The sequence below is a fragment of the Scomber scombrus genome, chromosome 23, assembly GCF_963691925.1.
Source record: "Scomber scombrus chromosome 23, fScoSco1.1, whole genome shotgun sequence".
Taxonomy (NCBI): domain Eukaryota; kingdom Metazoa; phylum Chordata; class Actinopteri; order Scombriformes; family Scombridae; genus Scomber; species Scomber scombrus.
The window spans coordinates 23,900,192-23,927,113 of NC_084992.1; the positions used below are offsets into that span (position 1 = coordinate 23,900,192).

At 38.7% G+C, this 26,922-nt stretch overlaps 1 protein-coding gene across 1 annotated transcript; it reads right to left on the reverse strand.

The window, feature by feature from the left end:
* Positions 1-2,423: 2,423 nt before the first annotated feature.
* gal3st4 (galactose-3-O-sulfotransferase 4) lies at positions 2,424-15,935 on the reverse strand. Its single transcript, XM_062445041.1, has 4 exons — positions 15,758-15,935; positions 11,734-11,850; positions 3,967-4,267; positions 2,424-3,602 (listed from the first exon to the last, which is right to left on the reverse strand). Exons 1-4 carry the CDS (start codon positions 15,778-15,780, stop codon positions 2,496-2,498), a joined length of 1,548 nt encoding a protein of 515 aa, XP_062301025.1. The 5' UTR covers positions 15,781-15,935; the 3' UTR covers positions 2,424-2,495.
* Between the last annotated feature and the right edge of the window lie 10,987 nt (positions 15,936-26,922).

Genomic DNA, 26,922 nt, shown 5'->3' on the forward strand with positions numbered 1-26,922 from the left:
TAAGTATTGGTCACATTCTATTTTGCATACAAAGGTCACTGTAATGATGGACTTTATAACTGAAGCACCTTTCAAGTCTTCATGTGGAGTTTGAGATTTAGTGAAATAAATATAATGCAGTAGTTTAATGTTAAAGCTTAGTTCATTCTTTATCATCCCTTTGACTCAGTGTCTAAAGCAGGTGACTGTAAAAGCTTATTAACAATCTCCTTTCACCACAGGGAACAGAGGAGGAAGCCATTCTGAAAAAATGCAGTACACCCAATCTCCCAGAGGGCCATGTGCTGCAAGCTGACACCACTCTACACAGGATGGAGAACACACTATACTGTCCTGTGGGAAGTTGGATAGTTTACACACAATCACAACTCCAAAACAAAAATATGGGTTATATTTTTGACATAATCATTTCTTTAATTAGTTCCATATTTGAGCTGTTTTATTGATATTCATTTTAAGGCATCACTTAAAAAAGAATCAATTGTATCTATATTGCTTTTTAAGCTACCAGCTTTGTGAGCTCCTTAAACAATAAATGTAGTGTTAGTTTGTCTTTACATCATCAGCTGTGTCTGTCTAGTTATATTCACAAGGTTCAAATTCAAAGATACACGTTGTCATTGTGTTTGCTGACTCAGCAATGATCTGGGAGGAATTCTGGGGAATTGAGGACATTATTGTGGATAGTGTGGATCATGCGGTTGCTTTAAGATGTAGTTTTGGCCCACATTGATGAACTGCATTTTTAATTCCTGACATCATAACAAAGAAGTTGATCTACATGGGATGGCTCTGCATGCGGACACATTCCATCTACTTTATCAGACAGTGGAAGAAAGGATTGTTATTTACCAGACTCCTACAGGCTGAGTGAGAACAGAAGCATTCCCTTTTGGATTATTAGTTAGAGATATTCAACAAGCTGTTCAGATGAATGGGGGCTCAATACTGACTTTAAAGCTAAACTAAGTTTGTGCACAAGAGAAATTTTAAATCCAAAGAGAAGTTTATTTCTCCTAAAAGGACCAGGCAATTCTGACTTTACAGAACATATCAGCAATGGAACATTAGTGCAGTATAGATACTCTAAGTCCAGTTTGTGCCTCTCATGTGTCATCATAACCTGATGTGCTAGTTGGTTTGTTACATGGCAGGCACTTTAAAAAATACTTGGCAGATGAACCATCTGTCTATCACTGTCTATATCTATATAAATAGGCTAATTTCTTCTATCATCACACCATACACATAGCTGCCAGACACAGTTTCCAAACGCAGTTGTTCTGGTCACAAATGCAGAACTGGAAGCCTGACAAGACAGATCCATGTACCAAATGCTGACTCAGAGCCAGATGTGAGGAGAATGAAGAGAGAGAAAGAGAGGGAGAGAGAGAAAGATGACAGAGGCAGCATGTGAGAGTGTTGTCATGGTGGTGCCTCCTCCTCCTCTCTGCCCCACTGACCACCTTGGTGTCACTCATGCTGCTGGTGTTTTGTCAGTCTGTGTCATGCTCACTCTGAAGCTGCTGCTTCTTCTGGTGGGGAAGCAGCAGCAGCAGCAGCTCTATTTGCTATCTCTCCCTGTCAGACACAGACAGACAGACAGAGAGAGAGAGAGAGAGAGAGAGAGAGAGAGAGAGAGAGAGAGAGAGAGAGAGAGAGAGAGAGAGAGAGAGAGAGAGAGAGAGAGAGAGAGAGGGAAAGGGAAAGGGAGAGAGAGAGAGAGAGAGAGAGAGAGAGAGAGAGAGAGAGAGAGAGAGAGAGAGAGAGAGAGAGAGTTTTAGAAGCAACACATTGGTGAGAGCAGAGAAGCTGGGAACTCGTGGGAACCAATCAGAGTGCGAGCTGGATGCAGACCAGCAAAACACTGGCAGCACATGTAACAACAATTTGTGTGACAGGAGGATGTCTCTCATTCACTCTGTCTGTCTGTGTGGCTTTCCTCACCCCTGTTCCTATATTTTTAAAGGCCTGTGTTTTCAAAGATCAGGTATTTATATTTTAGAAAATCAGATTCTTGATTGTTTGACTTGGATAACTGCATGAGAGACACATGAGAGACACAAAAAAGTTATAAGCGTGTGTACCAACTTCAACATGAAAACTGAACATTGAAAATAATAATACTAATATGAACCAGGAACAAAACAGGCTTATGTGCGTACCCTCACATATCACTGTGTGATTCACAGCAGCAGAAGCACCTGCCAACACTTTGGGAGTATTTTACTGTACCAAAAACAAAGTGGTCCCTTCACTTTTTGACGGAAAACACACCATCATCCTTCAGCTAGTAACTGCAGCCATGAAAGCATCCCAGGCGCTCAGAGGTCAAAGGGCAAGTCCACGATAATGAAACTAACTAAAAGCAGAGACAGTTTTTAAGAAAACGAGCAAATGACCAAAAGTGGAAGTGCAAAGGAGGAACTTTTATTTTTCTCCACTCAGTTTTGTTAGTCAAAGGTACTATAGTTAGAGACAAGACTCACCTCAAACTATCTCAACCTTCCTTTTTCTTGCGCTTGTATCAAAGTCTGGTTGCTCCTTATTAAATGGCTTCCATCCCAGTCTCTCTCCCTCTCCTCCACCATCCTCCCCCCTGCCCCTCCCCCCACCAGCTTCTCTCCTCCTGTCCTGGACGAGTCTTGTCTTAAAAAAGAACCACCGGCTGCTATCATCAGTCCCTGGCCCAGTTGCCCTGGCTGGGCTTGGACAGGCTGAGCCCGTGGGAACTGTTTAACATCCAACACGTCTTTGTACTGAATCTCAGGCCTGATCATCCTCAGACAGGCCGTCCTTGTGATGTTGTCCAGCCCTGGATGGAGCTCGTAGCCCAGAATCTTCACTAATCCGCTCTGGAATGGCCGGATGGTTTTGTCACGGATCCTGTGGGCCTCCACAGGCTTCCCACCATCCCTCAGGCAAACCCGGGCCAGATCGTCCCGTCGCATCCTAAGAAGAGCCACTTCTTCCTCCATCTGGGCATGACCAAACCTATCTATTTCCTCCCAGAAGGTCCGGTTAAAGGCTTTGTATAAGGACCAGTCTAAGGCGTTCCATTGCCGCAGCTTCTCCCGCTGTTCCTCTGTTAGGGAAAGATTGGGCGGTGTCTTGACTTGTGAGCGTGCACCTCTAACGTTGACACCAGCCACTGCTGCTGCCTTGCCCATCCAGCTGCCACTCATCCCTCCCGTGCTGCTCGGCTTCTGCTGCCTAGCGTTGAGGCTGAATGAGACAACAGCGTCCAGTGGCCAGCAGAGCGCATGCCTCAGCAGGATCATGGACTGGTCAAAGTACTCTGATATCAGAATCAGCTTAAAAGCTTGATGGATCATGGCCTCTCCACGCTGAGCCAAAGCCACTGAGAAATTAGCATTGTGGTCCATGCCAAAGTCAAACCACAGCAGGTTGCGGGCGTAGTGGTTGTTGCGGAGACGAGGGTCATAGTATTTCCTTGGGTCATCAGCAAAATCACCCAAGCCTTTGGCTTTCCGAAAGGCAGGTGCTACTTCTTTGTAATAAGCAAAAGAGGACTCAGCCAGAGCCACTGGGTCCCTGAGGATGGAGAAGTAGAAGGTGTCTGCAGGCATCACCTTTTCTACCTAAGAGACAGAAGAAGACAAACAGTTTTGAGTGTGGGTAGTAACATACAATGCCAGAAATGTCATAAATGTGTAAACATAAAGATAAATAAATGTGTAAATATAAAGACAAATACAATATAAAAGTATAATTATACAAATGTTCATATATTTCAATGTTTATTTATTAATTTTTTTTTTTTTTTTTTTTTTTTAAATATATATTTTTGAACCTGCACACTCTCCCTCATGCTTTCTCTGGTATTTTCTTTTTTCCCCACTGAGCCCCCTAGCTACAGTGTGTACACATGACTACAGAATATAACATCATCATTGTGTCAAGCACATATCCCACTTCCAGCCACTTCTATTCTGATTAAATCACCTCTAGCTTATTAAATCTCATATGATTGCCCATGATGTGGAACTCGATGGCTCTGGGACCTCGGTAACCTTTGACCCTATGAGCGTTGAAGGGCAGTGGGTAGCCCAACTGGTAGCCCAGTGGTAGGGCAAAGCGGAGGTTGCGCTCCTCTCCGAAGCGGTAGAGCATGTTGAGCACAGTGCTGCTGGCTGTCTTGTGGGTCTTGAGGAACATGATGTGGGTGTGAGGTTGACAGGAGCCCAGAGAGGGCCCCTGAGCATCAGGGGACGAGAAGATGGAGCGAGCAGCTGGCTGGACACTGCTGGAGGAAAGATGAAAGGAGAATTTTACCTTTGTGTTCAAAAGGCCCCTCACCCCCAAGAAAAAGCAGGAAATGCACGTCATCTAGCAAATAACCAATTTGAATCAAATTGGTTATCAAGCTTTCAATAAGAATGGCAGTATACCAAAATTGCTGCATTATATTAAACCAACCCTTAAATCACCTATAATTTCCTGGTGGTTTATAATAATAAAATTAAAATTATAAAAACATTTTACTAAAGTTTTAAAATACTTCTTTAGATGTCAAGAATGAAGCTTTAAACTCAAATGTTTTACTTGCATCTTGTCTTTTACTGCATCGTCTTGGGTGATGATCATAATTTGACTGATTTTAAGGAGAATCATCTAGAAATAAAAACATTTTAATTTTCTTGATCCCAAGATTCAAGAAGACTTTTTCTTTAGTCCTGAGTAGTGAATGCTGAACTTCCTCAAAGACACCATGGAGCCTGAGAGGTTAAAGCCAGAGTTAACAAAAAAAAGGCAATTCACTCGCTGGGAGCTAGAGGCAATCCCAGCTCACATTAGGTGAGAGGCAAGTACACAATGAACACTGGTCTACCACAGTCTCCAGTTAAATGACATACATGGCATGGCATCAAAACAGCACAGCAGTCATATACAGTCAATGGTGCTAGGGCTTCAAAAGACATAATCCCTTCTCTTTCTCAGTATAGCAGAGGCCTGTACAACAGCTTAACCCAAACAATTGATATGATATCAGCCTAAAGATTTTCATCAGGCTTATGCGAGTAATTTAAAGGGTGATGTGCAGTTTTTAGAATAGAATAGAATAGAATATCCTTTATTGTCATTGTACACAAGTGTAACAACGAGATTGGTTCGGCATCTCTTCCCGTGGTGCAATAAAAAGTAAATAAATAAATACTACACATAAAAACAATAACTACTTCAAGAGCTATTTACACACACACACACACACACACACACACACACACACACACACACACACACACACACACACACACACAGTCTATTGCACATGTTGCACTTATTGCATATGTTACATGAGGTAGATGTAGATACTTTTATGCACTGGCTGTGAACAACACCACAGAAATGCTTTCCACAGGCGGAGAAACTGCAACGTGAACTCCCCTAGAGCCCTTGGAGCCAGATGTTTAGAGGATACAGTAAAGGAGTTAGATGGAAAGCTTTGTAGAGGCCCTCGAGTGCGTGCGTGTACTGTTATCCTTGGTTTGATTTCAAAACAGTAACAACATTTTTGTTAAGCTTATTCTGTAGACAAGATTCTACTTCAGGGTTGATAACTATGTTTAGGTTGAGTTCATTTTTGTTACACAAAAGACACAAACTCAGAAAGTGGGTTATGGTTAGATTGGGGTCATAGTGTCTCAGCGTTATTGGTTTGATATCTTGCTTTGGGATCAAAGTAACTTTAACTAAAAACATTAAAATACAAAACCCAAACTTCTTGAATGTATCAGTGCTCTGTGTATCAGTGCTGTTCAAAAACGTGTTTTTACAGAACACTGTCTCGAATTAGCAAAATCCTAATTTTAATGAGCTGTTTGACTTTTTAGTCCACAAGATCATGAATCTCACCAGACCTATGATGCCCACTATTGGTACTTAACAGTTTTAATACTATTTACACATTACCGTTAAGACTGAAGAAGTATTGTAGTTGGATACCAAGCTGTGATTGTGTGTATTAAGCTGAGGAAAGTTACCAATTACATTTACTGACGCACTGTATTCAAGTACAATTGTCAGGTACTTGTAGATTACTTGAGTATTTCCATGTGTTGTCCTTTATGTTTCAAATCTACAACATCTCAGAGTGAAATATTGTACTTTCTACTCCACTACATTTATTTGACAGCTTTAGTTACTTTTCAGATGAAGATTTGACACAATGGATAATATAACAAGCTTTTAAATACAACACATTGTTAAAGATGAAACCAGTGGTTTCCAACCTTTTTGTCTTTTGACATTTAACAAACTAACTAGCTAACTATATATTCACTGATCAGCCAAAACATTAAAGCCACCTGTCTAATATTGTGTAGTAGTAGTTTCCCCCTTGTGACGCTAAATGAGCAAATGATGGTCACACCAGATACTGATTGGTTTTCTGACCCCCCCAGACCCCCTCAATAAAGCAAAACGGCACATTTCAGAGTGGCCTTTTATTGTGGCCAGCCTAAGGCACACCTGTGCAATATTCATGCTGTCTAATCAGCATCTTGATATGCCACACCTGTGAGGTGGGATGGATTATCTCGGCTAAGGAGAAGTGCTCACTAACACAGATTTAGACAGATTTGTGAACACTATTTGAGAGAAATAGGTCTTTTGTGTATATAGACAATGTTTTAGATCTTTTAGTTCAGCTCATGAAAAATGGGAGCAAAAACAAAAGTGTTGCGTTTATATTGTTGTTAAGTGTATATATGTGGGTCAATGACATGATGTAACCCAGTGTCAATTGGTGTAACCAGTATTTTTCATAAAAATCACATTATATAGAGATTAAATAAATGTGGAATAAATATAATTCACCTATAGCAATGCAACACTATGTTTTTTTAACTAATTTTACATAATTTGTCAAAACCTATTTACATAATATGGGTGTTTTTGGGATATGTCCTGCTCAATATTGACAAAATGCTTTAAAATTTAAATATAGAAATACTCCAAAAAAAATTCTTTTCATTTGATGTTTTAAATGAAGTAATTATTTGTATAAGAACACTTTAATACACTGTAGGTGGATACAATATTTAATATTTATCATTCTTTTGTGGTTACACCATTTGACATTTTCAGGAGCATTCAGTCTTTTGGTAAAAATGTTTTGCAAATGTCATAAAACCAACAAAAATACAAAATGTGCATTTTAACAAACCTGCAAAACAGCCGCAACCATTGTAATAAGTTAAAACCTGTTAAAAGGTGTCTTTACTTTGCAAAGTAATCTAGTGGGCCAGATTGGACCCCTTGGCGGGCCGGTTCTGGCCCAGGGGCCGCATGTTTGACACCCCTGCTCTAACTGGTCTGTGGCTATGCAGCCCACGTACACAACAAGCTGTGATGCACTGTGTGTTCTGACTCCTGTCTATCACAGCCAGCTTTCACTTTATCAGTAATTTGTGCTAGAGTAGCCCTTCTGTGGGATCGGACCAGATGGGCTACCCTTCACTCACGCTCTTCGGGGTTCACTGTCTAATGTCACCCCGCTGCACGTCGCACACTGATGAGGTCACACACCAATGACGTCACACACTGCCTTCAACAAGGAAGTCCTGATTTTCCCTGCCAACAAAAGTTATCTCATGACACAAGTCAAGACCATCCTCTTTAATTTACTGAGACCCAAAAAGCCTTCTGCAGTACTCCCTCACTCCCTCAGGATAGGTGCTGCCACACGGACTCCCTACATTGACAAAGTCTTAGAATCTACATTCCTACTGGTGTTCTCCGGCTTTCTGTGCTACTCAGAGTTCACCATTTACTCCCTCAACTACGATTCATCTCAACAATGTTGTTCCACTCGCTTTTCCAAGACAAAGATGTCTCTCCCAGACACCCTCAGATTTAACCTCAAGCAAAGAAAAACTGACCAACTTGATGTTGGAACATGACCAATATCAAGCATCACCAAGAAGACCCAGCAGCACTTGCACTTCTTAAGGCAGCTAAAAAATGTGTCACAAGTGCTGCTGGTGAGTTCTTCAGAGACATCATCAAATAAACAATTTCCTCATCCATCCTGTGTGGTTTGACTCTGCATCATCACTCTAAACTGCAGCATGTTGTGCGGTGTGCAGAAAAGATCATCAGACACACACTGCCCTCCCCTAACAGTCATTTACAATTCCAAGGTCAGTTCGAGAGTGTGAAACAACCAGAAGTAGTTTCCTTTAAAATTAGATAGCCTCTCTATAACACAAGAGAGGACTCAACATACAATTTGTACCAGTGTCTCTGAAGTCTAAAGTTGCTTAGGAGAAATGGGCATTGAACAGCAAACTGGACACAAAACACAAGACTTAACGGTTTTGATTTAAAAGGTCAAAAGATCATTAATCAGTAATCACTTTCTTATATTTTCAACATTTACCAAATACAACAATCACAATCACTATCACATGTATAAATTAAAAATATATATATACAAACATAAATACACTTTTCCCTCTGATTAGGAATCCTATCAGGTAAGAATCTAATTATTGTTCATTATTAATTTAATATTAATATTAAGTGGTAAATGTATTTATATTTGTTTGTTTTACTAATTAGGCTATAACTAAACTATTTATTCCTATTTTGGTTTGATAAATCCTATTTTTTTGTTGTCTCTACCCCACAGGTGGTTCGTTCAACCCTGTTCTTCCCTTTATAAACTCAACAAAATAAAATGCTAACAAAATAATAATAACAATAACAACAATATCAAAAACTCAATTATCAATAAAAAGAAACAAAACAAGACATCAACTTTTCTATCAGGTTCAGGGGTTGGCTCGCCACTTCAGGCCTACTGTAATGTTCACTACCAGCCGAGCTGAAGAATGAAGATCTCTGGTGGTTACAAAGCAGACGATGGAGATGATGACAAGGATGAAGGGGATGAAGAGGATGGAGTGGATGAAGAAGAGGACGGGGATCACGTAGACGAAGAAGAGGCAGAGGAGGGGAACCTGGCCTTGTAATCACAAAGCCAAAAAAAAGTAATAATCACTACACAGATCAAATACCTTTTTCTTTTTCAAAATCACTCTTGTTCTATATTTACAAATTATCATTTGATTGAAATTTTAATAAACTAAATAAAATAAATCTTGCATTCTTCCTTATCATCTTATCATATTTTCTCTTCTCTCTTTTTTTCCTTTTCAATCATTAAGACATTAAAAATCAATAATACAATTACACACAGGTTATATAAACTTAAGACCACAAAATATGATAATTACAGTACAACTAATACAACTTTAACATTAACTTATATACAAACTGATTTCTATATACACACACAACTCAAAATAGCTACTAGATAACAACTTAATAGCAACAATTTCTAACATTAGCGTCGTTAGCATCAACGGCTATAAATGGCTACCAACGCTAGTGGTTGCTAATGGCTGCTAACGTTAGCACCATTAGCACCAACGGCTATTAACAGCCACCAACGGTTGCTGACGTTAGCGGTGGTTAACCGCTGCTGACGTTAGCGCGGCTAGTATAAAGATTTTATTTTTTAAATGGTTAACTGCACATATGTGTTAATATACAGACATAGTTTGTTTACACTCAAATTAATATTTATTTATTTATTTATTTACATTGGTATTATATTCATTTATTCATTATTTGCTTCTAATCTGCTTCCTTTTTTTTGCACAGTTTTTATGTCTATATGCATGTACACAGTCCACCCTCACTACATCTTTTTTTTTTTTTTTTTTTTTTTTAACATAATCTAACTTTGATGTTGCTCTTGGCCTGTGTTTAACAGAGACATATTTGTATCTTTAGTGAGGAGGTGTCCTGTGATTAAAAGTACAACCAGTACATTTAGCTCTGACACAGTTTCAGTGTGGTTCCTGTGGTCACCACAGTCACATGATAAGCAGACAGCCGCAAGCTGAAAAACATCACTGCTGTCTACTTCCTTTTAGTTGGTTAAATGTCTTCAGAGTGGAACAGACTAAAGCAGACAAGTGCAGAATTCAGTGGTTAACACTGTCTGAGAGCACCTTAAAGACGCAGCATGGAACCAGCAGACACTGCTACTCCTGACATACGCTAATTATGAAGTTGTTACTGCAATCATGTTAGGAAACAATTGCCTACTTCTACATCTAACACACAGCAACACAGGACTTATTACAGAGCCATCACAATATCTATCTATGACAAAGTGCATGATGCGGTGGGCCAAAATATCATATCATGATTTTTTCAGACAGGATCACGATCCACGATCTTATCAACATTATTTTTCATGTTTGTTTACTATTTATAAGTTACTGAACAGTGCTCAAGATTCAAAAAACATTATTGTGTATCACACAAGAGGATCACAAACAACATAAAAACATGTACTTAAAGGCTCACATAAAATGACATTAAAACACAAACAAGTCCATAATTAAACAAGAGCAGGTGTGCAGAGCTGCATTAAAAAGTAGTGACAGCCTATTTGGACTTGTTTAAAATGAATATTATAAAACAGTAAAACCAAACTAATTTCACTGCTGAAAAGCAAACAGTTGATGTTATATATTAGTGTTGATAGTTTGCCCAACACAGCACACCAGAGCTGAATCATGCTAGCTTGCACCATGACAGATTTAGTGCTACCAGCTAGCAGGCGAGCTAACAGCTAAACCGTGGCGTTTAACTGCAGCCCAGCTGTCAGATTAATATAATGTACAGCAGGTGAGCTTCCTAACAGGACATTAAAACTGCTGTGGAGCTCACCCCCAAGGTGGAGATGTGGAAGGAGGCTCTCACCATGTCGGTGCTGTTATCCGTTAGCATCCAGCTAGCAGACTGCACAGCATCACAGAGCTGAACTGATACAATTTAAACTGAAGAACAACACTAACAATCTCTGTAAAGAAGAATGTGGACACATTCTAATCGTTTACGATCTAATATCATCATATCACACACCCTAGTGCATGATGTCAACATATAAATCAATGCTAAATCACTGCACTACTGCACTGTGCAGGAAGCTAATTACATATTCTGTCTACTGTTTGAAGTTCATAACTAATGATAATACATTTGTAACTTCATTCATGTTATAATGTTGTATTTCAAAGTTTAACCACAGAAGATACAGAAAACAAAGAGTGGAATATAAAGTCACAGTTCTATAACTTCAAGAGCACTTTCCTTCATTGCCTTAAACATTCTATCATCTTTTAACCTTTACATACGGTTCATATTCATAATAAGTCTCTGCACTTATTCACATTCATAAATTCCCCATCAGTTATCAATAAACGTTTGATTAATACTTAATGACGCTGTAAGACATTCACAATCACTGTATATAGTCCAGGATAACATTTTATAGAATATGAAGAATGGTGATTTTTGCCGTTTTTTTCAAAGTTGGACATTTGTATGAACAAAAATGTGTATTAGCTGCACACAAGTTTTAAAATGATGCATTGTATTTCCTTTTTTCCCCAATATTCAGGTTCATGTTAGGAAACGTTCAACTAAAAGAAATGTTTATAGGGTGTTTTTACAGCTCTTTGATGTAGAAATTGATCAAATTTGACCCTGAACACAATGTAAGGGTTAGGTATAGTTTATATCTGTTATAAAATTACACATTATTGCATTTAAATATAAAGTTAATCATTTTCCCAAAAACCCACATCAGATTTTTAGTTATTCAGTCAACAGCATGAAATCAGATACCTCTTGTTGAAGATGACTCCCAGCAGCTGGCCCGCAAAAGCAATGGCCACAAAGAGCAGCAGTGCTTTCCACATCCAAACTGGCCCCAACCGACCACACACCAGCCATCGCAACATCCTAAGACGAGTGGTGGAAGTGGAGGAGGCACGCAGAGAGAAAGGACAGTAGGTGAGAGAAAGAGAGTGAGTGGAGGACGATGAAGGATGGATGGTGAAGGGGTGGTGGGATGGATGGAATGAGACAAGAACAAAAGAAGAATGGAGTAGAATGAGAGAAGCAGAGTGGTATGAGGGGTAGATGGACAAAAGCATGGATGGATGGGTGGGTGGGGGAGGGGAGAAGATGGTGTGGGACCATGCAAATGATGTCATGTAAAAACAGGAGATGTAGAGATGTACAGTGTGTGTGTGTGTGTGTGTGTGTGGGGGGGGGGGGGGGGGGGGGGTAAGGGCGATGGAAGGGAGGAAGAGAGAGAGAGAGGTTGGGATGAGTCATAAAACAAGCATGACTAAAACATCATCATCACCATCACAGGCACATTGCACTGTGATGCTAATCACAATACTACTATACAAATACACTGACAGAGAAATTACCCTTTATAGCACCATATTAACATGCTGACACATTGAGCATTATAACAATATCACAAAGTGTACCCAGTGGTAGAAAGTAAACTAAGTACATGTACTCATGTACTTTATTTAAGTACAATTTTGAGGTACTAATACTTGAATAATTCTATTTTCTGCTACCACTCCACTACATTTCAGAAGGAAATAGTATACCTTGTACTTCGCTACATTTATTTTACAGCCTTAGTTCCTTTTCAAATGAAAGTTTTACATAATAATGAGATCATAACTCAAACTACATTGTTAAAGATTAAACCAGTGGTTCCCAACAATTTTGGCTTGTATTACAAAAGATCAGTGTGTATTGGTAGACACCAATACACACTGATCTTGTAAGACAAGTCAAAATTGTTGGACATCTCATGTCTCTTTGGTAGTTGTTTGCAGTACCACCAAAGAGACATTTCCCCTCAGAACATCCCAAATGGCTTCAAATAAATAAATGATTGAGGCCCACAGAGGTAAAACTCGCCCATATTTCTCAGGAATGCAAATACTAAAGAAAAATTCAGTAACGTTGCTTCTTCTGTCCCACCCAATCCCCTAAGATGTATCTCATGACCCGTTCAAAGTAGTTCAACTCGCACCACTTCAATCAGCTCCTACAATACAATTCTGCTTATGATTCAATAATAACAACAATGCACATTGTTAAATGTATAATATATCAGCCATAGCCAAATTTACTGCAACATGTTTCCTCCAGTAGTTTAAATAAATTTAGCTGGTGCTACTTAAACCCTTTGTAGGTCACACCAAGAGATTGCTATTTAAAAAATCATTGTTTTGCTTTTCCTACCTCTTTGAGGCCATGACAACATAAAACATGGATTTTCTTTTAATAATAAAGATATAATAATTTTTTACTTATGTTGGATTTTACTTGTAATAAAGTATTTTCACATAGTGGTTATGTTACTTAAATAAAGGATCTGAATACTTCTTCCATCACTGCTTCTGTCTATTTGAAAATAAAAAGTTCTGTCATAATCATCTTTCATATAAACCCTGTTTGGTGTGAAGACGTTGGCAGCAGCACATAAAATGATTTGTATCATTTCAAATTGGTGAGAAACTTTGCACACAGCATTATGTACTAATGTAGCAGTGGTTCAGTGGCTGTTCTCAGTGGTCAGAACAAGACAGATAGCCATTACCACATTTGTACATTTACATACCACAATGTAAACTTACAGTGGCAGTAAATGCAGTGTGTGTGCTCCGCTTGGTCACGCTGATGGTTTGTTACCCAAACATAACATTAATAATCACACGTCCAAATTTGCCTCATTCCTCCACCTTGTGGAGTCTATGTATGATATTTTGAAGCTTCCTATTCAGTTCATTTGCCTGAAGTCAAGTCTATTTTATTCAGAAGTCATCTGAGGACACTTTTCAAATAGAACAAGTTTAGACCGTACTCTTTAAAATGATTCAGAACTACTGCTAAGACATTAAAGTTGAACCTGAACTACAAGCTCAAAATCTATTTGATCTATTTGAATGATGCCTAAAACTATCAAATCTATCAAATCAAACCAGATTATCCATTCAATGTGTTCATATGGGCATTCTATGCACCATATGTCATTTGAGAACCTTTTTTTCTAAGAAAGCAAAACAGGCAATTGAGTAAATACAATGAGAGAAAAGCTTGTTTGTTGCTGCTGGGATTTGAATGTTTTTTATGATTCTCAGACAAAGAATCTGAGGTCTGTTAACTTGTGCTGATCATTTACATTTTTACACATTTTGTACTGAATAATGAAGTGAAAAAATAATACAGTGAAATAATCAATTAATACATTGGTAGATAACAATAAATGGTAATAACTTGTAGTAAATATATCACATATATTGCTGGAACTAGTTGATTGATGAACAGGAAACACATGCACAATAGTGTTCACCAGCATAAATATCTAGAATCCTACAATCTTTGTAAAGGACCAGGTTTTAGTTAACTTATGATTTCCTGTATGTTTAATAAATAATATCAAACCATTCTTTTGCATGCGTATCACACTGAATCAAATTGAGTTGAATCACATTGCATCACAATAGGGGGGAATGTTATCGTATCTAGTCGCTTCGTATTAGGGCTGTTACAATTTCACATTTTCACAAGATGATTATTGTGGCCCAAAGAATTAACAATATCTATAGGAAATATTAAAGGGAAAAAAGCAACCAGTCATCTGTATGTTTGTTTATTGTGTATTTTGTCTCTTTTCTGTCAGATAAATTTCACTCAAAATACAAGTGTAGCGAGGTGGAGGAGAGTCTGTAACTGTAACTGAGGAAAAGCTTACAATTAAACTTAACGGATAGTTAAAAGGCAACCAGGTGAACTGACAAACAAAACATCTTCAAGGTGTGTGTGTGCGTGTGTGTGTGTGTGTGTGTGTGTGTGTGTGTGTGTGTGCGTGTGTGTGTGTGTGTGTGTGGCATGTTGATTTTTTGTAAATATAATACTTATTGTCAATGCCAATATATTCTGACACCCTGACTTCATATGTATGTTTAATGCATTGGATCATTGGCAATCAATATATATTTTGCATTGGCTTCAGTGATAGAGATGATCCACATGCTACACACTGCTGTCAGCTTCTCCAACTTGAATATTTGCTGCATTTCTGTGTTTTATATCAGTATTTGGGTCTTGGACTGGACTGGTCATTCTGAAGACATTTCCCTGAGCTCTGGGGAAACAGTGATGAGCTGTTTTTCACTATTTCCTGACATTTTATAATCTTAGTAAAAAACGATTGAACTGAAAAAACAATCAGCAGATGAAGCATAATGAAATTCTTGTTTGTTGCAGCATTAATTACATTTTCTATATGTGTAGCTATGTGTGTGTGCTGTGTGGAGATGTCTCATCAGGGTGCTAACACATTTACAGTCCCTCTTATCATCACCTGTCAGTATAATATTAATCATATGTTTGAAACATATGGACAGCACAGTTCAAATCGTTATATAACAGTTCCAAAAATAGATTATTATAGTGTATAATAACAATATAGAATAAATGTGGTAATACACAGAGGAGTCAGCAGTGGCCACCACCCACAGTCTCACCAGCACAGACACAATGATGCATAAAACAGCGCTCATTTCCCCCCCCCCCACACACACACACACACACACACACACACACACACACAGTTAAAGACGAAAATCGTCCTCGCAGATGGACAGAATAAATGTGAGAGAAAGGCCTTCGTATGTGAAGGAGTCCTCCAGCCCCTCAACCCACACCTCTCTGTTTCTCTGCAGGATCACTGCTCACAATCACTGCATCCCAGTCTGTACAAACACTCTCCGTCTCTCTCTCTCTTTTCTCCCTCTCTGACAGCCTCTGCTAAGCTAGCTCACGTTACCTGGCTCTCCGTCTGAGAAGCATAGCTGTGTCCCCGGGCCGGTATCGGTGACGGTGTTACTGAGCAGCTGCAGAGAGCTCGGAGCATCTCGGAGGTTTCAGCTGCAGCGGTTCCGCCGCCGTTACTGATCAGGCCGTAGATCCGGAGCACGGAGTCCGGATCAGCCTGTGCGCTGTGGAGAGCTGACTTAGTCTTTCCCCGAATTCTCTGTGCACAGACAGGTCCAAGCTTATTCTGCTGTCGGCCAAGACACATAGACTGTGCAAAGCCTCTGTTAACACTGAGAGTGTGTATAACACTTCCGCAAACTTGACAAAATAAAAGTGTTTTGACGGCGTGCAGCAGAACAACAGAAAAGGCCTACATCTGAACCCCCTCTAACAACTGCTCCTTCACGGAAACTCCTACTATAGTACATAAGTATTATCTTAGTAAAAGTAGTCATCTGGTGCAATACAATACATATCTAACAATGTCAGTACATTGTTAGATTAGATTAGTAGATTATGAGTGATGTAGTATGCAGTATTACAGTAAAAGTACTGCAGTATTATAGTGATGTAGTATGCAGTATTACAGTAAAAGTACTGCAGTATTATGAGTGATGTAGTATGCAGTATTACAGTAAAAGTACTGCAGTATTATAGTGATGTAGTATGCAGTATTACAGTAAAAGTACTGCAGTATTATGAGTGATGTAGTATGCAGTATTACAGTAAAAGTACTGCAGTATTATGAGTGATGTAGTATGCAGTATTACAGTAAAAGTACTGCAGTATTATAGTGATGTAGTATGCAGTATTACAGTAAAAGTACTGCAGTATTATAGTGATGTAGTATGCAGTATTACAGTAAAAGTACTGCAGTATTATGAGTGATGTAGTATGCAGTATTACAGTAAAAGTACTGCAGTATTATAGTGATGTAGTATGCAGTATTACAGTAAAAGTACTGCAGTATTATAGTGATGTAGTATGCAGTATTACAGTAAAAGTACTGCAGTATTATAGTGATGTAGTATGCAGTATTACAGTAAAAGTACTGCAGTATTATGAGTGATGTAGTATGCAGTATTACAGTAAAAGTACTGCAGTATTATAGTGATGTAGTATGCAGTATTACAGTAAAAGTACTGCAGTATTATAGTGATGTAGTATGCAGTATTACAGTAAAAGTACTGCAGTATTATAGTGATGTAGTATGCAGTATTACAGTAAAAGTACTGCAGTATTATGAGTGATGTAGTATGCAGTATTACAGTAAAAGTACTGCAGTATTATGAGTGATGTAGTATGCAGTATTACAGTAAAAGTACTGCAGTATTATGAGTGATGTAGTATGCAGTATTACAGTAAAAGTACTGCAGTATTATGAGTGATGTAGTATGCAGTATTACAGTAAAAGTACTGCAGTATTATGAGTGATGTAGTATGCAGTATTACAGTAAAAGTACTGCAGTATTATAGTGATGTAGTATGCAGTATTACAGTAAAAGTACTGCAGTATTATGAGTGATGTAGTATGCAGTATTACAGTAAAAGTAGTGGTTTGGTCCTCTGACTGATATATTATTATTATGACATCATTAGATTATTAATAGTGAAGCATCAGTGTTAGAGCAGCATGTTACTGTTGTAGCTGCTGGAGGTGGAGCTAGTTTACACTACTTTATATACAGTTAGCTAGTTTAGTCCAGTGGTTCCCAACCTAGGGGTGGGGCCCCTCCAAAGGGTCAGCAGATAAATGTGAGGGGTGGTGAGATGGTTAATAATAAATAATAAAAAAATAAATAAAAAAAATTTCTGATACACAAATGAGTTTTCAGTTTTTGGACTTTTTCTCTAATCTTTGATTTTTGCTGAAATATTGGATCATTTGAACATTTATTGAAATGAAACCATGAGAGAAGTTTAGAGGGAAAAATCACTATTTGGTGGAGCTGTTAACAACTCATAGACATCTGAAATGTGAGCCGACTACACACTGCTTTATGTAAGACGTCAAAAGACAAAAAGGTTGGAAACCACTGGTTTCATCTTTAACAATGTGTTGTATTTTAAAAGCTTGTTATATTATCCATTGTGTCAAATCTTCATCTGAAAAGTAACTAAAGCTGTCAAATAGTGTAGAAATAGAGTAGAAAGTACAATATTTCCCCCTGAAATGTATTTTATTTGTTAGGATCTCCATTGGATGTGCTCTAAAGTAGGGCTGGGAGTGGAGTAGAAGTATAAAGTAGCATGAATTGGAAATACCCACATAAAGTATCTCAAAATTGCACAGTATTTGAGTAAATGTACTTAGTTACTTTCCACCACAAACTACCTCTACACCGTATCACGTCAAAATGCTGAGACAATTAGTAAAATCATGTCATTTTACCACAATCACAAACTGTATCTTCTACTTGAATATTCTGTCAAATTATTTTTTCTATAGTTAATCTTGGTGCAGATTTGAAGACCTTTGCAGCAGCAGACAAAATGATTAGTATCATGTCAAAGAGGATTTTCACACAGTATTTTCTGCTAATGTAACAAAACAAAGACCACGTGTGTTCTTATTCTAAGTGCTCTAGAACTGGATCTGTGAGTTGGAGACAAGCAGCAGTGGCCACATTTGTACATTCGCATACCACAGGGCTTCTCAAAGTCTGGACCTCGGCCCGTATCCAGACCGAACAGCAAGTCAATCTGGACCCAACCCATACCTCATTGTGTTATGACTACAATAAGTTATGAACGGGTCATGGATTGTATTCTGAAAGAAATGTTCTATTGTTCATAAATTGTTAGTCTGGCTGAATATACAGTGTAGCTGGAGATTATTCACAGTGATCCTGTCCCCAGATGAATGTGGTTTTAATGTGGTTATCATTGATATTATTCTCATGACAACTGCTGGAGAGAGTGTTGTGGTTTGCTGAGCATTTTCTATCAGCTCCTAAATTGCAGAAACACTGTTTTTCTCTTGTATACAATTGCCACAACTAGTGTAAATGTAGTTGTAAGCAGAGTGGGGCTGGCCATCAGGAGCACTGGTCACTCTGTGGATTGCTTGAGCAGTCTGTTGGTTGGCCTAAAAATTGTCAAAACTAAATACTGGAACAAGCTTATAAATTAACCACCATGTGATTTTAATTGTGGGCTTAAAACCCATAAACATGACCTCTCAGGGTCACTTTCTTTAATCATTTCTAACTGATTTTACTGATAAAACAAATAAATCTTTAAATTTAGTCAAGTTTTTTTTTTTGCCAAATTTAGAAGTTATTTACATATTTATGTATTTATTTATTTAGTACAAACAGTGGCGGCTGGTAAATGCGGGGCGCCGCCCCTCCAAGTATCTAGAGAAAGTCTACTTAAACATATTAAATATAAATTAATTAGATAAAGCTAAATCATTATGAAATAAAAAGTATTTGCTTGTAAAATGCGCCTGTTAGTCTCTCAGCACCTGTCAGCATTCATTATAAATCCATTCCAAATTGTATTTTATTCATTTCTATATGTACTTCCTGTATGCGGGGCGCCGGCCTAATGGGAGTCAATGTAAGCCCTCAAACTTTTGACAAGCACATGACCTGAGGCTGCTCTCTCATTGGCCTGCGTCAGTTTTCCCACAGGCGCACTGAGCTGCGCCACGGACACGCCCACTTTTATTGGCAGCGAATTGTTGTTGTTTCATGTTTTTAATCTACTGTGATTGGACAGTTCCGGCTGTCATTCACACCCTCCCGTCAGCTGCTGTCACCCAAACTCCTGCTGACGGTAGATTCAGGAGATGACGTTAAAGTGGAGCCGCTGAAATTAAAGAAGATTATTTGGTAATTTCTCTACAAAAACATAATTTCACAAGACTTTCACTAGAAGAGAGAAAGAGGATAAAGCAGCAGCAGGTGATGAAGGACGAGCTGAGACCCGGAGCTTCCCGCTGCTGTTATGATAAACGGAGCTGGCTAGCTGGATGCAGTGTGAGTTATTCCTTTTATTGCTTTATCTGTTTGCTGTTTCAAAGTGTCAGCACCGAAACGTTGTGGACAACGACAGGGGAACGAGACCTAAAACATCTCTCTGGAAAAATGCAAACAGAAAGCTGCAGCCATCGAGACAATAGCATGGAGCTAAGTTGTTTTTAGCAGACTTAGCATTGCTGAGCTCTTTCTGCAGCTGTTTCACCACATCTGGCCACATGTGGACCTCTGCTATGCCAAGCTCCAGAAGAGGAACATAGATTCAGTCAGTGGCTGCATCCAGCAGCTCCAACAGGACATATAAAAGATCAGGTAGTAGCTGCATTGCTGTTATTAATATTGTAAAGTGTTAAAAAAAATACTTTATAAAAGACATAACTATGAAGTGTAAAAATCTAAAATGCATAAATGCAGGATAAGAAGTTAAATAAATTATGCTTAATCACAGCAGTGTATAGTGCTTAATGCGCCATCTATTGTCATGTTTAGGTATTGCAACAACTAACAGATTACAGTGAAATCAGGACTGAAGACACAATAACCATAGGCGGCACCAAGGAGGGGCTTGCAGGTGGTTCAGCTCCCCCTAGTGGTGGCTCAGCACCCCCATAGCACCCCCATGAAATCAAATAAAAATTAATTAAATACAATATATTTTTTTAAACATTTTATTTTGTGCCACTTGTATCTGATTTCTGCCTAAAAAGAATAAAATAAATTGTGTACAAAGTATATTTCATTTTCTTGACATTAACGCGAGGTCAAAGTTGAAGTGTCAGGAGTCACGTATTTGGGCACCATTTATGTTTGGCTAGTAGCTGTAGCTTGATGTATCGGCTGCAAAATGAAGCGTTTCCTCATCTCAAATAAAAGAAAACGGACTACTTCGCCAAAAAGTGACCCCAGAGGAAAGACCGACAACATACCGGACCAACCTCTCGACAGCAAAGACAACTTTGTGGAAGCCGACGGCATTATGGAATCGAGCGGTAGCAGTACCTCTGAGTCGGATGGGGAGTCGCTCACGCCGAGGGCCGAGGACGTATTGCCGGCGGCCGGGAAGCCCACCACTGGGGCCGAGGAGTTAACGTCCAGGAGCGGGGGACTCGCGCTCGCTGATGCTGACAGCACTCCACGCACCGCTTATGGACCGCACGATCTCAGCCAAATTCCGGATGAAGGACCACGACGCCCTATACGCAGTTTCCCAAAACAGACATTTGGAACTCAGCGAAGGAGTTTTAATCGTGCATGGTATGAACAATATGGCTGGATGGAGTATACAGTTACTAATGATGCAGCGTTCTGCTTCTCTTGCCGGCACTTCATCCCGGCGGCAAGTGGATTTCGCTCCGAGCCTGCTTTTAGTGTCTGGTTTCCAGAATTGGCGCAAAGCACAAGAGTGTTTCAAAGCCCATAACGTAAGTGCTGCACATAAATATTCAATGCAGGCATGGTCTGAATTTAAATAGAGGAAGCAGGATGGTTCCAAAATCACCAAAATGTTGGGTGAAGGACATTCAAAACTGGTACAAGAAAACCGGGAGTATATGAAGGCAGTGGTGGAAAGCTTGCGATACACAGCATGCCAGGGAATTGCTCAGCGGGGCCACAGAGAGCATGATCAGGCTGAAAACAAAGGTCATTTTCTCGAACTCCTCAATGTTATTGCTATGTTTGACAAAACAGTTGCAAATAAGATATCAAAAAACCCGTCAAACGCAAAATACACCCACCATGAAATACAAAATGAGATATTTAATATCATGGCTGACATGGTGAGGAAGCAAATTAGTGATGAAATAAAAGAAGCGGGGCATTTTGCCATCATGGTGGACGAGAGCAAGATATTAGCAAGAAGGAGCAAATATCTGTTGTTGTTCGCTATCTGCACAACGAAACTGTGCTTGAGGAGTTTCTTCATTTCACCCCAGCAGACGGGTTGGATGCAGACTCTCTCCTCACAAGTATTAAAATGACACTTAGCCAATGCAACATTGATGTAAATAGCTGCATTGGCCAATGCTACGATGGAGCAGCTGTGATGGCAGGGTGTAATAATGGGGTGCAAGAAAAGTTCAGAAAAGAGGTGCCACGAGCTCTTTATGTTCACTGCCACGCGCACCGGTTAAATTTGGTGCTGGTTGATTGTGTGAGAAATGTGCAGCCTGCAGCTGAATTTTTTGACATAGTGCAAATGTTGTACAATTATTTTTCTGGCTCCGTGGTCCATGATATGTTCTTAAAAAAACAGCAAGAACTTGATCCATCAGGACATGTTGAGTTGAAAAAACTGTCCGATACAAGATGGGCCTGTCAGTACTCCGCGTTGTGTGCTATTAAAAAGACACTCCCAGCAATCCAGGCTACACTTCAGGACGTCATAGGCCAGACAAATGCAAAAAGAAAGGCTGAGGCCAGGGCTTTGCATGGGTTAATAGATGAACAGTTTGTTTTAAACCTCACTTTATTTGAAGATGTGTTCCGGGTGACTAAGTTTGCCTCGGACCAGTTACAAGCACCCAACCTTGATATCTCGTCTTCGAGTGATCTGGTTCAGTCAGTCATTACAACGCTACTGGAAAAACGGTCGGAAGAGGCCTGGGACGACATAAAAGACAACGCAAAACATTTGTGCGAAAGGGCTGGCATAGCACTGCAGAGCCGACCACCATACAGGAGAGGAGTTTATTGTTGCACAGTTTGCGCTTTTATTTTGAAAACAAATGGTTGAGTTTCCTGTGCAGTGTCATTCACTTCTGTGAGCATGACGGATCAGGTTTGGAGGAATCTGACGTCACCCTGTGATGCTGACAGAAAGGCATCCAGACAAAAAAAAGCCGTTACTCCACCTCACTCCATGATAAAATATGACATGTTAGATATGGCTAACATTACTTTACTGACTCAAAATGTTTCCTACATATCAACACCTTGTGGACATGACATACAGACATATTTCACAATTGTTGTGAAGAACTGTTTTCTTCTCTCTTTTGCCTCATTCATCCCTTCTCCCAATGTTTTCAGGCAATGCTACACATTGTTCTATTATGTGGATAACCGACTATTCATTTCAATACAGTAACTATTAGCAGACTCTGTGCATGTGCATATGCAAAAGCTTCATCACATCAATGTAATCAGTTAATGTCTATAAATGTACATGTGAAGATTACTGTAGGTCTACTTTTGCGTGTGCATGCCTGTATATGCAATTAGATTGTGTGTGGAAAACCTGTAGATGTTATGATATTATGTTAATCATGTTCTGTTCTGTTGTTGTAAGAGGCAGTTATGTGAGATAAAATGAGTTACTTGCAAATACATTTATTACAGATGTACAGTTTTCCAACATATATTGTGTATTGTGCCATACGTGTTGTGCAACTGATTCTGAAATGAATTAATCAAAATATAATCAACCAAAAAAATTAGTGAAATTGATCCAATGCTGTGAATTGCTACTGATGACCAGTAGAATTTAAGAAGAGGTAACTTTGTGTTTCTTTAATTCATTATCACTGTGTAACAAGTGTTCTGGGGCCGCAGCTCCTACTCACTGACTGCATGTAAAGTTGTGTTTTATCTCTGCAGTGTGTGTGATCTGTAGCTGAAGTAAGGACCACATGCTGTCACACAGGCTGCTTTTTTAAAGTAGGATTGCAGGAAGATGGCAAATGGGGATCTCAACATAAACCTCACCAAAAATGACTTTTAACACATCTTGTCTTTAGTGATTGAATAACCACATGTTATGTTCTAAAGACAATCATGTATAGCTTTGTTTAGATCAATATTAGTATTTCATGTATACTGCTAATTATACATTATACTACTGATTTCAATTGTGTGCAATATACATATAATATACATATATATTAATTTAACTTAAATCTGTGCAATAAGAATATCACATCTGGTATATTACCACTCAATACCAATATTACTGTAAATAATGTCACGATTATTTTTTATTATATATTTTTACTATTTTTGTTCTTATTGTTTTTTGCACTTATTATTTATTGTTCTATATTCTTTTTCTTATTGCTGCCCTTCTATTTTACTGTCCACTTGCTGCTGTAATAATGCACATTTCTCCATTGTGTGACTAATAAAGTAATATCTTATCTTATCTTATCTTATTTTCAAACTAACATTCAGCTTCTGTTGCTCTGACAGAAACATGCATCATTCTCTCAGTTCAGACAGAGCACAGAGCAACACAATAGTAGTATAATAATCATGGAAGACATACATACACCTGATGAATGTGGTGGACTGTGATGAAATAATAAAGAGTCACAGACTAGTTAAATACTCCATGTGATTTAGTTAGTTAGTGACATTTTCACTGCAGATGAATAACAATTAAGTGAGACAACTTGACAAAATCCACACTAGACTTGCAGCTTTGTGGGTTCAATGTTAATATCCACCTCTTCTAGCTGTGTGCAGCTTGAATTGGCCCATTTACAGTGTTTTGCTCCCTGCAGAGTTGACAAGTAGTGGTCTACCTCTGCAGGTCACTGCTGCTGCTACTCAGTAATCTCACACTGCTGCAGCTGTTACAACATGTCAACCTACCCAACAGTTCAGTGCTGCTGACACACCAGGAGCCTGCAAGTGAGTGCTGTGCATTCAACACTCTATCTAGACTGACAGTTTACAGTTACACTTCAGTGTAGGTCACACAGGATAAAGAGACATATGCTCCAAAACAGATGCAGGCAGTGGATGTGCACAATTCTGTTCATGCTTTTGAGAGTATTCAAGAGTGGATGGTCCTATTAAACACACAAACGTGTACACAGAGTATCATTATATTTGTACTTCACACTCATAGTATGATTTAGTTCCTTTTAAATTGTGTTTTTATTATCATAACATTTTTTTCTCTAAATTAAAACTTATAACATTCTTAACTTTTCCTCTAAATGTCTAGAATGCATTCTGGAAATAGAAAGGAAGCCATCAAACACTCCATGTCCAGGCCAGGTGACCATTAAAAGACAGGTTCACCATTTTTCAACTGTCCATATGAACAGTAAAGAGGTTTTCCTCTCTGTAATCATTCCTCCTGTTCATACTGACTATTAAATATCTTCACAATCTAATACTTGGAAGCGGATTATGTCACACGTCTGCATAATATTAAGATGTTTAACTAGTATATATTGACTTCTTGTTTTACACATAAAAATGATGGCCTTTATGATTGAGACCCCAAGTACCTGTGTATAGTGATACGTGCCACATTTGTCGTGCGCACGTACGTGCATGCGTACATTCGTACGTGCGTGCATACGTGCATGTGTGTGTTTGTATGTACGAAAAATCAATACAAATTTAAAAATTAAAAAAAAATCTTCACATGAGCTTTCAATGGAAGTGATGGAGGACAAAATCCACAGTGTGTCCACACAGTCATTTAAAAGTAGATGTGAAGCTTATATGAGTCTTCATCAGTGTGAGTTATTATATCAATGATATCTGACACATTTACATCTTTTTAGCTTTAAATTCCCTCTTAGTGTTTCCCTGTTGAGCTGAAGCTTCATATTAGCTTCAGCTCAACTTTTAAATACATGTTTACACAGAAAGAGGACTGTGGATTGACATTGTAAGTGCATTATGAAGGGATCTTCTAATGGTCAGTATGAACAGGAGGAATGATAACAGCAAGAAAAAAAGTTTCACTGTTCATTTGTGCTGTGACTACATAGTACACTGCTTGATAGAAGGAACATGAGAGTTTGTCTGGAGCTTAATGCGCCTTGTATTATAACAACAACAACAACAAATTCTTTGGTCTGATGAGACTCTGTAGGTGAGAAGTCTACCAATTATCCAGTGCCACTCATCACCCGCTAATGCTATCCTCAGTAAAGCATGCTGCTGACAGCATAAGGGGGATGTGTCCTAGTAGCAGGTCAGAGGTAAGACCATGAAGAATGGATCTGAATACAGAGAGATGGAGACTGCAGACAACTGCAGGTTATGGTGAAGATTTGAGGTCCTAAGAATGCAGGGTGTCCAAAAACTTGCCTTTATGAGTTACATATATAAAACTGGATTTGCCTTGTGTTAAAGCACACAATAACAGTGGCTTTGGGAACATTACGTGAAAGCAAGAAAACCTCAAGCCAAGATGGTTCTAAAATTAACAGAAGTTCTGATAATGTCCATAAACTACATAAGTTAATCATCAACACCTTCTTCTTCATCATCATTAACGTGTCAAAAAATCAATAAAAGCAATCAATTAAGGTCCATACCAGAGTATAGGCTCTGTAGGGTCCCCTTCACCTTCATACTCATTTACTCACTAACTCAGCTTCCAGGATTTGAAGGATCACGTTTTGTGAGAGCACTAACGGAGATGAGCCACCAAGCTTCAGCTTCACTTAAAGCTGACAGTTGAATGGACATGAGAAGAATGTTGCTGATGGAAATCCTTCTCTGAGAGGTCTGAACTAACCTTCTTACTGTATGTGGAAATAGCTTCACTTGTAGTAATAAAACAATGTGTTTATAACCTAATAATGTAGTGTCAGTTCAACATTATAGTATTAAGTATTGATTTAAGTATTAATGGGAATGGCATTAATAGTAGTTAAATATAGTTCATTAGAAGTGCTTTGTCTACAGCTTACTGTCAGTGCCTCCTCTTTCAGGGAGTGGAGTTAACTTGTAAAAACCACATTGAATAAGTCAACATATAAAAGGAAACTTATTCCAGCTGGAGTCGACATAATTAGCTGGATATTAAAATACTGCAATATTTGTTGAGTAGCTGAATTGTGTTATTATGACTTTCCAAGAATATATTAAATACATCTTTTGTAATATGGGAGCACCTGACCTGATGTGATTACTGCTGCGAAATCCTTCACATTAAGCCATTTTAGACAATGTTCGAATTCAAATGAAATAATATTCCATTGGAAAGTACAGTATTCCCCTCTGACGTTTAAAGTAGCATCAAATAGAAATACTCAAGTAAAGTACAAGTATAGTACTTGAATTTGAATAAATCAAGTGTGTCAAGTGATAAATATTTGGAATACAGGGTGTGGATTTGGAAGCACATATGAGGATCTGTTAATGGCCAGTATGAACATAAAGAATGATTAGTGTACACACAAGCACCTGGTTATTGTTTGTTTGTTGACAGACTTGAAAG

What these genes read in the sequence shown, in the direction of transcription:
- gal3st4 (XM_062445041.1), bottom strand. Translation starts at nt 15,780, where the DNA reads ATGCTTCTCAGACGGAGAGCCAG. An exon ending in CTTCTCAGACGGAGAGCCAG is followed by an intron (nt 11,851 to 15,757) that starts GTAACGTGAGCT and finishes CACTCGTCTTAG; the next exon opens with GATGTTGCGATGGCTGGTGT. An exon ending in GGAGTCATCTTCAACAAGAG is followed by an intron (nt 4,268 to 11,733) that starts GTATCTGATTTC and finishes TCTTTCCTCCAG; the next exon opens with CAGTGTCCAGCCAGCTGCTC.